The sequence below is a fragment of the Lynx rufus genome, unplaced genomic scaffold, assembly GCF_022079265.1.
Source record: "Lynx rufus isolate CCGP_SWC_20201006 ecotype Redwood Valley unplaced genomic scaffold, mLynRuf1.p SCAF_7, whole genome shotgun sequence".
Lineage (NCBI taxonomy): Eukaryota > Metazoa > Chordata > Mammalia > Carnivora > Felidae > Lynx > Lynx rufus.
In genome coordinates this window covers 125934992-125949598 of record NW_025814889.1, presented here as the reverse complement: position 1 = coordinate 125949598, position 14607 = coordinate 125934992, and the positions used below count along the sequence as shown (strand labels likewise).

The 14607-nt window shown below is 52.1% G+C and overlaps 1 protein-coding gene across 1 annotated transcript; it reads left to right on the top strand.

Moving 5' to 3' along the window:
- The first annotated feature begins 3888 nt into the window (after positions 1-3888).
- On the top strand, positions 3889-13676 carry CKAP4 (cytoskeleton associated protein 4). The gene is made up of 2 exons (XM_047066557.1): positions 3889-4490; positions 11167-13676. The coding sequence occupies exons 1-2, from the start codon at positions 4050-4052 to the stop codon at positions 12487-12489; spliced, it is 1764 nt and encodes a 587-aa protein (XP_046922513.1). The 5' UTR covers positions 3889-4049; the 3' UTR covers positions 12490-13676.
- Positions 13677-14607: the final 931 nt, after the last annotated feature.

Sequence of the window (14607 nt, the reverse complement as noted above, 5' to 3'; positions counted from 1 at the left end):
GAGGCAATCAACAGTAAGTGGTAGGGGCTTTCTCCTTAGGCATTCCAACCAAAATGCAGACAACCAAGAGGGCTGCAGGCCTGCAAATCTCTATCTTAGAATGCATGGTCCATGCAGTCGGAGGGTGTTCAGAAGTGTCTTCGCACAAGCTGGGGGAAAGGAAGAGATGTCTCCAGCTCCTCCTCCTCTTCCCCACCCACGTTCCTGACCATCCAATATGCTTTAGGGGGGGAAGAAGAGGACAAGGGATAGAGGTAAACAAAAGCAGGAGGCAAAGGAGAAGGGAGACTTCCTTTAAATGCATGCTGTGCTGATTCAGAAAATGGGGTAGGAGGATGGAAATCTCCCAAGAACCGCTGCCGCCTTCCGGCCCTAAAAGATGCACGTCCATGACTATGCACTGATCTCTGGGTTCGCCAAACACCACGGTGGAGCCACGCTTCAAGGGAAAACACTGCCCGCTTTCTCAAGTCAAACACATCAGAGACTGTGGTCTATAAGCCACATGTGGTGCTGGGGGTGCCAAGAAATAGTGATGAAAGAAAATGGTTGAAATCTAGACATAGAAGCTCTATACAGCTCTACTTTTGCTCAGTGACACTGCAAGTTGTATTAGCCACTGAGCCCTGCTATGTGCCTAATATCATATGGTGTCTCTCCCTTAACCCTCACAGCAACCTGGTGAGGTCGTTTTTATTACCCACCTCTCACAGATGAAGACACAGAGGTTCAGAAAGGTCACACTCTCCAGTCAGTCATGGAGCTGAATTGGAAACCAAGTCAGTCTATTTCGGACCCGGTGTCTTTTTTTTTTTTTTTTTAAGTTTATTTATTTATTTTAAGATAGAGAGAGAGAGAAAGGCTAGAGAGAGAGGGGGAGAGTATCCCAAGCGGGCTCCATGCTGCCAGCAGAGCCCCATGGAGGGCTCGAACCCATGAACTGGGCGATCATGACCTGAGCCTAAATCAAGAGTTGGACGCTCAACCAACTGAGCCACCCAGATGCCCCTCGGAGCCTGTGTCTTAACTATTATACTTTACTGCCTCCCAGAGGAAAGGGTGAAGAAGGAAACGCTGAAAATAGTAACACTCCCCTCCCCCACCTGCTTTGCTTCCGGTGCTCTGCAGAGGCAGAAAATTGAGAAACCTTCCATGCTTTCTGGCCTAAGGTCTGTATCAACTTAAAAAAATATACAATTATTTCTGATATCAGATGCCTGTTTTTCTCTAGGAAATAAATTAATAGAATAAGAAAGGTCTTTAGAGATGCAAAGAGCTGACCTTGAAATCCACAGAGAAGGGTAAGTATACTTCTCAAGGTCAAGTTCTTCAAGGTGGCAGAACTAAGGTCAAAAGGGCAGCGCTCCTGCCTCCCAGGCCAAGGTGGGGCTGGGTCCCCAGAGCTCCTTTGAAGGTTATCATTGCCCTGCCCTAATGGATGAGTGCTTGAAGGAGGAGGATTGCTTTTTTGCATGCTAGAGGTTTTAAACACAAGCTGAACTCAGTCGAACAGTTTTTAAACAAGGCTTTTCTAGCACCTTCTGATGAGTAAGTCTCTGCCATCTCCTTTCCCCGCTCCTAGGTCATGTGCTCTTTTGAACTAGGAGAGTCCTACTATCACTCCTTGTATTTAGCTGGAGTGGGTGCTCCTCTGTCTGGGGCAGATGATTATATTTCTAGTTCAGAACCTGCTGTAATTTACTCTGGCCTCCCACACTACTATGCCTCTTCTGCCTGCCTGCCTGGCTTCTACTGACCTCTGCAATTTGGACCCATTCCACCCAGCTCCTCTTCTTCTTCCCTATATCATGACACACTCCCTTCATATCAGATCGGGATCCTGGGCTCACCCCGTTTCCGCCACAGAAATACCCTCCCTGCTCTCTTTCAATGCAAATCCATTCTTCACAGCTTTGCTCAGACCTTTCTGCCCCAGAAGATTTCCCCATGTACCTACAGCCCCACGATATGCTTTCCAAACTCCCTTTACATTTATTTTTTCAAGTACATAATTTGGCCCTTGAAGTGTTTCTGCACATTCCTCCAAATGCAATTCAGGCCCCTTGAGGGCAGGCCCATGTGTTCATCGGTTCACTAGAGATTTTTGAAAGCACTTTATACGGTGAGATACAAAGAGAAGTAGAAGCAATGGTTGCTTCTTGTCCTCAAGGAGGGGAGGCTAGTTTGTAGACGTCTGTCTGGCACAGAGTGGACCCTCCACCCAGGTTTGTTATATTGAACTATATGATTATATATAAATATACATAATGCCTCTTCTTGCAACTATTAGCTGTCTCTAAGTGTCACGAGAGGCGGTGTTCTAGGGAAGGCATCATGAAAGAAGTGGCATTTGAACTAGGCCTTAAGGACAAGGAATGCTATTTTAAAAACAAAATTGGCAGAGGAAACAGTGTTCCTACAGCACCGTCAGGCACACACAGTGCCAGGCATAGAGCAGCCACCAGGTTCAGGGGGGAAAGCAGTGGCGTTCTGTCCTTGCTCCAGCACCAACTAGCCTCAGCGAGAGCAGGCAAGTTGCTTAACTTCCCTGCCCCCTCTCCTTTCCTTCCCACTCCAAAGCAGCATGGGCTCTGGAAGAAAGAGATCCAGGTTCAAGTCATGGCTCTGTGACCTTGATCCAATCAGCTGGGGTGGGGGCTCAGTTTCCTTCCTATAAAAGGGGTAAAATAATCCTACCTTACAAGGCTGTTTGTGAGGTTTTAAGTACACATTTAAGTTGTTAAATGCCAAGATGTGTTTTATTTCTTTCTACCAGATTAGGGGTGGCAGCCCCCATCTTCCTCCCTGCAGACTTCCCCAGGGCACAGCACAGAGCCCGTCCGTAGTTGGGCTATGGACAGACTGCAGGAACCCTAAAGAGAAAATGGGGGTGCAAAGGACTTCAGAAAAAAAAGTAAACAGCATGGACATGGACTGACCAGGCTAAGTGGGATGCTAAGTGGGATGTTTCCCTGAATAGACTTCCCGCAGTTCAAGAATCTTTGCTAACTCTCCCTAAACATGCCTCTGCAGAGCCAACTGGTTTCTCGACAGCTCCTTCTGCCTCCGCCTTCAATCTCCAGGAAAGAGTCAAGGCCCAACCCCGTGGCGGGCTTAGAGGATGGGATGGATGAGGAGGCGGGATTTCCCCAACTCCCAGGGGCAAAGTTCCGGAGATGTCCGTTCCCACCTCCTTACTCCCACTCCCAGGGACCGGGCTCCCGGGAGCCCCCCTCCGCACCCCCCCCCCCGCTTCATTTCCTCTCTCGGAATAGGTCGAAGGAAGGGGGTCTCGAACTCGGCCCAAGGCAAAAGCTCATCCCCGGCTCTCCTCCCCGCCGATCCGCCTGGGCCACCGCCACTTCAGCCGCCTATCCCTGGGGCCCTCGTGGCCCCTGCTCAGTAGCCAGTCTCGGCCGCCGGTCGACCCAGCCCTGAGCTCCTCCCTTTGGCCACCTCGATTCCCGGTCCCCGCCTCAGCAGACCCAGGCCAGCCGCCCTCCCTACGTCCGCGCCTCTTGCCCCCTCCCACTCGGCCACTTCAGTCGCCTGCCCCGGCCTCCGTAGACCCCGCCGGGACACCCGCCCCCCCCCCCCCCCCCAGCCGCCCCGGACCGCGCTCGGCCACCACCCTCGCCTCGGCCCTCCCACCCGGGGCCTCGTAGACACCCCCACCCCCCCCGCGTGGACCCCGCCGCGCCGCCCCCGGCTCGGCCCCCTCCTTGGGGTCGTGGCGGTAGGGGGAGGGGCCGTGCCGGCCCCCGCGTGCGTGGCAGGCTCTCCCGGCTCGGCTCTCCCGGCCTTCCTTCTCGGGAGGCGGGGTCGGCGCCGCGGCGGCGGCGGCGGCGGAGGCAGGCCCCCTCCTCCTTCCTCCCTCGTCCGGCCTCCTTTCTCGCGCGCCCGCCCGCCGGCTCTCTCTCGGCCGCTCCGACGCCAGCAGCGCCCGCGTGCCGCTCGCCCAGCCCCGGGGGAGCCCGAGGAAGTTCCCGGGCCGCGCGCCCCGCTCGCTCGCCTCGCAGTCCGCGGCCTCACCCGCCGCCGCGCCCGCCATGCCCTCGGCCAAACAAAGGGGCTCCAAGGGCGGCCACGGCGCCGCGAGCCCCTCGGAGAAGGGCGCCCACCCGTCGGGCGGCGCGGATGACGTGGCGAAGAAGCCGCCGCCGGCGCCGCAGCAGCCGCCGCCGCCCGCGCCGCACCCGCAGCAGCACCCGCCGCAGCATCCGCAGAACCAGGCGCACGGCAAGGGCGGCCACCGCGGCGGCAAGTCCGCCGCCGCCGCCGCCGCCGCCTCGTCCTCGGCGTCCTGCTCGCGCAGGCTCGGCCGGGCGCTCAACTTTCTCTTCTACCTCGCCCTGGTGGCGGCGGCCGCCTTCTCGGGCTGGTGTGTCCACCACGTCCTGGAGGAGGTCCAGCAGGTCCGGCGCGGCCACCAGGACTTCTCCCGGCAGAGGGAGGAGCTGGGCCAGGGCTTGCAGGGCGTCGAGCAGAAGGTGGGTACCCCGGGCCCCCACCCGCGGCCCCCGAGCCACGGCCGGGCCCCTGGCTCTGCCCAGGCCTCGGTGCCTGAGCGGGGCCCTCTCCACGGCCGGCCCCGGCCGGGGATGCCCCGTCCCCGGTCCCCCCCCCCCCCACCCCCCCGTTCCCGGGCGGTCCCCAGACCCTCTTTGTTAATGGCCGCGGAGGAATGGGCCCCGAGGGATGGGCCGCTGCGAGGATGGTCAGGCCAACGAGCCAGGGTGGGCCAAGGGCCTGTCACAGGGCATTAGCGGTGACCTGTAAGGAAGCCGCCGGGCTCTGGGGAGCGCATTCTTTTTGGATTAGGAACCGCTGAATGGGCAGAGTTATCTGAAAAGGAGGTTGGAAGGGACGCCAGCGCATCCCTGGAAGCCTCGGGCAAGGCCACACCTGGGCTCTCCCCGTGGGAGACGTCTGAGCCAGGTTTTAATAGATCCAGACCCCGGGGAAGGAGAAACAAGTAATCATACTCATTTGCGAAGTTCAAATGAAATATTACATATCTTCAGGCCCCTTGCCTTTTAGTGGACCAACGTCTCCATGGGGGCCTTTGAAATACCATATACCAGCTTTAGAGGAAAGGAAAGGCCCAAAATACTAGAGGGTACTGGTGAGTAATATCACAAGGCACATTTACATGATGTTAAGAGGGCTTACTCATTATCTAATCATCATAGCCACCCTGGCTGGGAGGGAGGACTAGCAGTTTTGACTCCTTTTTCCAGACCAGAAAATTGAGGTTTAGAGAGATTAAGTGAATTGATAAAGATCCCAGCTGGTGAGTGGCAAACTGCATGAGAATGCCTAGGCCACTGCCCAGTGCGGGGGTCCACAGAGACCTCTCTCAGGTGTGGATGGACCCAACTTTCACCACAAAGCTTCTCACGTTCCACCCTGTCTGTGTTTTCCCACACCAAGTGCAGCTCTCTTGGCCTCCTACCTCCTCCTCCGGCCTCCACTAATGTCACCGCTCAATGAAAGTTAGTTGTATGATCGAAACAAAAAATCCCGCCACCACTTCTGAGCCCGGAACTGCTGCCTCCTTTTCCCAGCATGCTGCCTGCCCTGCCAAGTTTCTATCGACTTTTGTGGAGTATGCAGGACTAGGAATTTCCTCTTAAGACTGGCAGAGCAACTGGAATGAGTCAGCCTGCTCAATGCTGCAGGCCAAGGGAGGTGACTTTCTGTAGGGATTTAAGTAGGCAGCGCTGCTTTGCCTATCCTGAATGTCAAGTCATTCTTAAGAAGTAGACAAACTGCTGGAGGATAATCACTAGCCTCTGTTTCCTCTCTTTCATCCACCCACTTACCAATCCATCACAATCTTTATTGAAGTCTGATAGTGATAGGGCTGCGTGTTGGCCCTGTGGGGGGTACAGAGGTACAGTAGACAAATCCGGTTTTGCGAAGCAGCACATAAGTGGGTCTCAGTTGAGGGTCACTGTTGTGTGAGTTCCGAAGGAGAGAGTGTGTAGAATTTGCCTAGGCCCGTATGCCCAGTGGCCAAGGTGGTGCCAGTCTAGATCTAGCTGGTGGTCAATAACTGTTGAGACAAGGAATGAAGACACAGGCAGGAGGTTCTATCCTGAGTATGTTGGGACAGCAGTGGCTACCTGGCCTGTAGCAGGACGGGAGAGAGAAGCTGAGGCCCAGATGAAATTGAGGTCTTGAATCTATGTTGAAGACATTGGGCTTCTTTCTCGCTGCTTCTCCCCTGCCTCTCCCTCTTTCCTTCCCTTCCGGCTCCCACCTCTCCTCTTATGGAAGCTGTATGCAAATGACTTTCCTCTTTGGGGCTCAGTTTTCTCATCTACACAAGGAGGGGAGGGCTCTGTCCAGAGTTTTAAGAATCCACCTGGCCATAGACTCTTGAAACTGTGACCTTTCTTTTTCATTTAGCATGTAGGCCAGCTGTTATGTAATGCCTCGTATTTATTGTGTACTCCTGTCTTTTGACCCTCACAGCAGCTCCAAGAGGTAAGCGCTAGGATACTCCCCTTGCACAGATGAGGAGTGTGAGACCCAGGAGGCAGAGTAACGGCAAGGTCTCCCGGCTAGTAAGTGGCAGGGCTAGGGTTCCTCCTGCAGTTAGCTCCTGCAGCACCCTCAACCGTTTGTTCATCTTGTTGTCTTTCCCATGCCTTGCCAGGTTCGTAGTAGGTCTTCAGCTAAGGCTGCTTCCAGTGATGTGGAACTCAGAATGTGCCCAGAACAGTATTAGGATTTGTCACGGTGTGTGGCCATTTCTGTCCGCACCTCTGAGGTGGCCAGTGAAGAAGTTCCTTTGCTCTGAAGAGAGTAGTGCTGGCTGCTCTGACAACCGAAGTGTGAGCCCCTTTGTAACTTTGTAAATGATGCTCCGTGTGGGGTGGGGTTTGGTCCTTTGCAGGAATGTAGACCTGCAATATTATTATTCATAAGTAGTATTTAGTATGGGTTAGGCGTCCGTTTTTATTTTAAAGTTTATTTATTTATTTTGAGAGAGAGAGAGAGAGACAGTGCAAGTGGGGGAGGAGCAGAGGGAGAGGGAGAGAGAGAATCCCAAGCAGGCAGAAGGCTCCACGCTGCCAGCGCAGAGCCAGATGCAGGGAACCGTGAGATCGTGACCTGAATGAACTGAACCCAAGAGCTGGACGCTTAACCGACTGAGGCGCCCAGGTGGCCCCGTTGTGGGCTAGGCATCCTTTTAAGTGCTTCCCAGCCACCCTCTGAAGCAGGTCCCTTTTATTAGCACCGTTTCACAGATGGACCCGCTGGACCTGGAGCGGTCGTGTTACCGTTCAGGGTCACATGCAGACCTTAAGTATTGGAACTGGGATTGGAGTCAGAGCAGTGTGACCTGAAGCCCTCTACTCTGTGTAGTGGGTGCCCACCTCGTCTCCGTCTGCACGTGCCCTGCCGGATGCCTGGAGCCTGGGCAGAGAAGCTGGTCTGTCCTTCCGTGGAAGACTGAGCGGGGACTTCAGAAATGTTGGCGGTTCAGTCTGAGGCCCTGAAGGGCCAGTGTTGCCCTGGCAGATCCGGGGTGGCGTAAGGTGCTTGCAGGAACGGGCCTCCGAGGGACAGCTGGATGAGAGGAGCGGCTGTTTGTAGAAGACGGAGTCCTCTGGTTGTATTTCTTTGTTTCTCATTTTGACTCTGCAGGAGTCCGGGCTTCTGGCGGAGGCAGCGTCTGAGCCCTCGGTGCACTTGGGACACGCCTCTGCTCTGGCTCATCCCTGGAGGTTAAGAGCTCAGTGGTGAAGTCACCCATTCTGGGAGTTTGATGCTCAGCATGACCGCTTCCCAGTCTCCTCATTTGTAAACTGGAGATCAGTGGGAGCCACCAACTCAGGAGGTTATTACGAGGGTGGAATGAGATGATGTCTCGGAAGTACTTTGCATAGTTTTCGGTACACAGTAAGTGCCTCGTTGAAGGTCAGCTACCACCGTCTCCCCTCGTGCTGTGAGCTCCTTGAGCGCAGGGATCCTCTTCTAGCCATTACTTTTCTCTGGTGTCTTGCCCACCGTGTAGTGGGCACCCCGCATATGTTGGGGGAACAGATGCATCATTGCATATTGATTATAATGGGGTCTTTGCATGTAAAGATGAACAGCGCACAGCACCATCGGGAGGGGGGGCGATTTCTGTGTTCTTTTTATAGTGTTGGAGGTTGGGGTGTTTGGTTTCCGCCATGATTTCTGATCTAGTCTGCTTCCTGGCCATTTGCAAAGAGTCAGCCCAGGTTAGGGGTGACAGGGATCAGAGGGGAAATGGACCAGCTCCTTCTTCATCAGGCTTTGCTCGATTAATTAATTAAATCCTGATTCATTCAGAAAACACTGAAAACACTGAATGAACGCCTGCTACGTTGCAGGTACTGTGCTCACCCGTTCATGCCTCTTTTCTGAGTGCTGTGTAGAACCGGCAGGTACTGTGATTGAATAACTTAGTTTCAGAGGTGATCTCTCTCCCGTACCTTCTCAAAGTGCCCTTTATGGCTCAGGTCATATTTGGTTTAACAGGGAAATTGTCTAGTATTCTGGAGTCCCTGAGAACTGGATTCTAATCTGTGTTAAAATCACAGACCGTTGGAAGCCACAAGGGACTTTAGAAACCTATTTGTTAATAGACGAGGAGCTTGGGACCTGGAAAGTGAATGTGACTTATTCGTGCTCACAGAGCTGGTTATAAGTGGGGCTGGGACTGGAGCCCGGGTGTCCTGTTCTCATTTCTATAGTGTTTCCCTTTGGCATTGGGCTAAGGATGGTCTCAGAATCTCCAGACTTCTGAGCTACTTCCAGAAGAAAGATTAAACAATAATGAAGACCATATCTGCTGTTTGTCGATCATTTACTATGTGTTAGGCACAATTGAAGCTCTATGTATATATTAATTCACTTAATCCTTGCAAAACGAGCCTATGAGTCAGGTGCTATTTTTGTTCCCATCCAGCAGCCGAGGAAACTAAGGCACAGATGTGCTAAATAACTTGCCCAAGATCACACAGCTAGGAAGTGTCCAAGCTAAGATTTGAACATAGGCAGTCTGGTTCCAGAGGCTCATGCTATTTTATGTTTTAACTTCTTACCGTGGAGGTATTTAGGCATAAACAGAAGAGATCAATGTAATGAACCCCAGTTTTAATACTCATTCTTTTGCTCTTCTCGTTTCATTTTTTCCCCACCCCTTCCCTCCCATTTTGTTTTGTCGTTTTTGGGCTGGAGTCAGAGCAGGGTGACGCTGAAGCCGTCTCTTCCACCCCTTGTCGGCTGTCCCCCTGGTCTCTCTTGTTCTCAGATGCTCTGGGCGTTGGGAAATAGCCCAGGTCTGCTGAGTGACCGTAGGCTGGGCAGAAAGGCTGGCCTGTCCTTACTCAGAAGATCCAGTGGACACAGGCAGGTGGGAGCCTGCAGAAAAAGCTGGCAGTTCAGGTCTAAGCCCTCTGAAAGGCCCACGTTGCTCTGGCAGACGCGGTGGATGTGGAACCAGGATCTAATTTTGACTGACACATTAGTTCCCCTAGAGTATTTTAGGATTTATTTCTAACAAATAAGAGCTCCTTCTTTTCCCTTTCCTTTTGGCAAAGCACAGTGTATCATACCTAACAAAGTTACTGGTCATTCTTGATTCTCATCTGATACCCAGTTCAAAATCCGATTTCCCTGACTCTCTCAAAAACGTCTTGCTTTGTTTGAATCAGGATCCGTACAAGTCCACACATTACATTTGGATGATAAATCTCCTAAGTTTCTTTTAATGTGTAACAGTTTCCTGTCTTTCTGCCTTTAAAAATGCCATTTAATTATTGAAGGTCCTGGTGATCTGTTGTGGGTTTGGCCGATTGCATCCTCATGGTGTGTTTTCCTCTTGCACGTTTCCTGTGAATTGGTGGTTAGAACTGGAGACTTGAGAGATTCAGATTCCTTTTTTTTTTTTTTTTTTTTTTTTTTGCAATAAAGTGTCCTGGGTGGCACTTTGCACCACGTCAGGATGAAGCCCAGGTCAGTGGTCCTTACGTGGTCAGCCTTGGTGCATGAAACCGCTCCCTGGAGTGGCTCCCATGTCAGACTTTGTTTAGGGGAGAATTTATTTAGAACGAGTGTGTCGTGACACATGGGATCATAATGTGCTCACAAAGTCTGAGAATGCTGAGGAATCACCTGATCCACAGTCATTTTTTCGGGTGAGGACAGTGACTTGGTCAGGACCCCCAGCTAGAAGGTGCCTGTGCCGTCGTCTCTTGCCTCCCAGCCCACTGTCTCCCATGTGCCTCTGCTTTTTTCCTGTGATAAGTTGCAAGACTCTTTCAGTTCCAAGAGCCAGAAACTCAGCCTAACTGGCTGAAAGGGGGAGGGAGGGTGAGAGAGAGAGAGAGAGAATTTATTGGCTTAAACTAAGAAGTTCAAAAGCAGACTCCTAAAGGTGTAGCTGTATTCAGAGATTCAGATTGTGTCTTCAGAACTTGAACTTGCTGTCTCTAGTTCTGCCTTCCTTGACTCATAAACTGGCCTACTTTGTGTGTGGTCTGAGCCTCTCCAGGCTTTCCTCATCCTATGGCTAGCAATCCCAGCGGAAAAAGGCTTTCTTTACCACTGGTTTTTTTTTTTTTTTTAAGTTTATTTATTTATTTTGAGAGAGAGGGAGACAGAGAGAGTGCGTGTGAATTGGGGCGGGGCAGAGAGGAGAGAGAGAATCCCAAACAGGCTTTGCACTGTCAGTGCAGAGCCGGAAGGGCTCTATCTCACAAACTGTGAGATCATGACCTGAGCCGAAATCAAGAGTCAAACACCTAACCGACTGAGCCACCCAGGTGCCTCTCTTTACTAGTAGTTTTAACAGAAGTCGTGGAATTGACTTGCTGGCCTGCCTTAGGCCACATGCCCATCCCTGGGCCAATCACTGTGGCTTTGGAAGGGAAGGAGGGGTAGGTAGACGGAAAGTGCCGATTGGTCAGGCTGGTTACAAACCATCTCTGGAGCACTTGGAACGGGCCTTCAGGTTGGCCCCCGAACCATGTGGACTATGCGTGGAAGGAAGTTTCTCCAAGGACAATTATCGTTCTGTTCCAGAAGAGGGACCTGGAAGCTGGGCAGACAAAAAGAAATATAGCCTGTTGCATAAAACTTCTCAGCTCTTCTCAGTAGTTAACATCTGGATTTTGGTTGCAGGTGCTGTCTCTTCAAGCTACATTTGGGACTTTTGAATCCATCTTGAGGAGCTCCCAGCATAAACAAGACCTCACGGAGAAAGCTGTGAAGCAAGGGGAGAGTGAGATTAACCGGATCAGTGAGGTTCTGCAGAAGCTCCAGAATGAGATTCTCAAAGACCTCTCTGATGGCATCCACGTGGTGAAGGATGCCCGGGAGCGGGACTTCACGTCTCTTGAGAACACGGTGGAGGAAAGGCTGACAGAGCTCACCAAGTCCATCAACGACAACATTGCCATCTTTACCGACGTCCAGAAGAGGAGCCAGAAGGAAATCAATGATGTGAAGGCGAAGGTCGCCTCTCTGGAAAACTCCGAGGGGTACAAGCAGGATCTGAAAGCCTTGAAGGAAGTTGTGAAGGAAATCCAGTCCTCTGTGAAGTCCAGAGAAAAGGACATCGAGGCCTTGAGAAGCACCCTCCAGACCTTGGAATCTGACGTCTACACAGAGGTCAAGGAGCTGGTGAGCCTCAAACAGGAGCAGCAGAAATTCCAGGAGGCAGCCAATTCGGAGCACCTCACCTTGCAGGCCCTCACGGAGAAGGTTCTCCAGTCGGAGGAGGCCACCTCCCACCTCCCTGAGGAGATCAGGAGACTCAAGGAGGAGCTGCGCCACCTGGAAACTGAGGCCCTCAGGCCGGAAGAAGGGGTTTACAAAAACTCTGATGCCTTAGAAGCGCTCCAGGAAAAGAGTCAGGGATTGGACTCCAGGCTCCAAACCGTGGAAGACAGAGTGGATGCCGTGCAGACGGCCTCTGCGCGGCACAGTGAGAGCCTAGAGGCCCTGCTGGCCAAGAGCGAGGAGCAGGAGCGGCGCCTGGCCACCCTGCAGGAGCGCGTGGCCGGCCTGGGCCCCTCGGAGGATGACGCGGGCGGCCTGGCCAGCACGGTGAGGAGCCTGGGCGAGGCTCAGCTCTCGCTCTACGGCGACGTGGAGGAGCTGAAGAGAAGCATGGGCGAGCTCCCCAGCACTGTGGAGGCTCTCCAGAAGGTGCAAGAGCAGGTGCACACGCTGCTGGGGCGGGACCCGGCCCGGGCGGCCCCCTTGCCTCCTCAGGACTTCCTGGACAGACTCTCTTCTCTAGACAACCTCAAAGCCTCAGTCAGCCAAGTGGAATCAGACTTGAGGATGCTCAGGACTGCCGTGGACAGTTTGGTCGCCTACTCGGTGAAAATAGAAACCAACGAGAACAACTTGGAATCAGCCAGGGGCTTGCTAGATGACCTGAGGAATGACCTGGATAGGTTGTTTGTGAAAGTGGAAAAGATTCATGAAAAAGTCTAAGCGAGTTGTGTCTGCAGGGCGCGGATTTAAAGTCCAGTTTCTCATGACCAAAAACTGTGTTGTTTTCTCCCACGTGTCCCACCCCCCCCCCCACCCCACCATGTTCTTTTCCCCTCTTAAAAAGCAGTGGACACTCCCCCGAACACCAAGGCATTTTCTATTCTCATGCCTGCTTAATTTATTTACGATCATTACCACACACCATTGGTTTCTCAAGTTTTCTGCTTCTGCTTTTGGTTGGTTTGCTGAAGGCCCAGCCCCTGCAAATCAGGGGCGCCTTTTAGAAGGGATGTTTCTCGTGTCAGAGAAGAATGGCTTCAACTGAGGATTAACAGAAGCAGATTAACTGTAACCTCAGAAAACCCTGCCTGGCTGGCAGATTTCAAGGAAAAAAAGTGGGGGGAGGAGGCACTTTTCTTTCTAATTGTCTTTAAGGAAAATTGCTTTTCCTTTTTTTTTTTTTTTTTTTTTTTAATATTTCTGGCCGAAGTTTTCATGAGCTGTCACTCACTTCTCGTCTTCCACTTTAAACTGGCTAAACTTCACAAGTGTCAGCTCTCCATTGGGAGGGGAGCAAGCCCCTCGGGCTTTAGGTTGAAAAGAACCAGCTGCTTGACTTGATGGTCACCTCCAGTGGCGTGGGGTGTCTTTTCCATTCCTGAATCATTCTGTGATCTCAAAGGTAACTATGCAAAGAATCCAGATGGTTCTGAATGTGAAGGCACAACACCCCACGGAGTTCCCCCGTGGCCAACCTGTGTCATCCCTTGGTAGGGTCCCCAAATAATGCACAGGTTGAGAATCCCGAGAAAGGGGACTCCTTGGATTCTTTCGGGAAATGTGTCTGAGAGCTGTCCACAAAGGCCTGGGCCGTCTCCCCAGGGAATGGAGGCCAAGTGTTTTTATTTTACCACAGTGTCCACGAAGAGGTTTGCTGTCAGGGCAGACCCCCGTCTGTCAGTGAGGAAGGTGTGCATTTTCTGTAGTTTTTTGCTGTTTCCCTTTACCTTCGAGCTGTACTGTTCTTTAATGGCTGTCTTGCCCTTCAGAAAAGAAAAAAGAAAAAAGGAAAAAAAAAAGAAAAGAAAATTAAGAGAAAAAAAAAAGTTTGTTTAGTTTACTGTGAAATGAACTGTATGGCTTATTTACAGTATTTTTAATTCTTAATAAACACTTGAGCTTTGTTATGACTTTTCTGGAGTGGTTGCTTTCTGAGGATTTAGCAGTTCTGATACACTAATTAGAAAGATAGGGTAGTTTTCAGTTGTAAGGCTTTGTTTCAATTCTGAAACCAAGATTGCTTCATTCTTAGGCCTGGGCACATAACTTTTGATTGACTGTTAGCAGGTTTGGTTGTAGGTCACTGCTTGAGTCTAACTTTTAGTCACAGCAGAGGGTCTCAACCCTGACTCCCTGATAGAATCTTCTGGGAACTTGAAACCAAGCCTGGGCCTGCCCCCTGGGATTCTGATTCAACGGTACGTGTAAAGAGGGCTGGCACTAGCATTTCCGAGGCCCCCGTCGGATTGTAAAGTGCAGCCAGGCCTGACAACCACGGTCTTAGACCATCTTAGTGACCTTCAGCCCCCGGGTTTCCTTCCCAGGTTGCTCTCCACCTCCCACCTAATATCGGATGCTGTTTATGGAGTACCTGTGTGCTGTGCATCATGCCAAGCCCTTAACAGGTCCCTGTTTCTTCCTTTTAAACTCCCCGAAGGCAGGCAGTATCGTTCCCCATTTGACAGAGGAGCAGCAGGCTGGGAAGCATCACATAAGATCATTAGCTAGGAAGTGGTAGGGCTGGGATTTGAACCCAGTCCTGCTCTCAACCTGTGAACGCCACCCCCCACCAGCACCAGTGCAGGGCCAGCTGACCCGTGCAGCTGCTGTTGCAGAACCAGGGGCTGCAGGGGCTCCTTTCTCTTCCACCCAGGGTACAGAGGGAGATGAGGACCTGAGTGCCTATGTGGTCTCTTGTCCTTTCTGCCTGGAGGTCCCCTCCTCCCTGAACTTCTTTGTCAGTCATTCTGGGTCTCAGGCAGCACAGCATCAACTCTGCTGATGCTTTTCCAAAGCAGTTTGCAAATCAGGATGGACCCTTTATTGGTGTTAGAAATA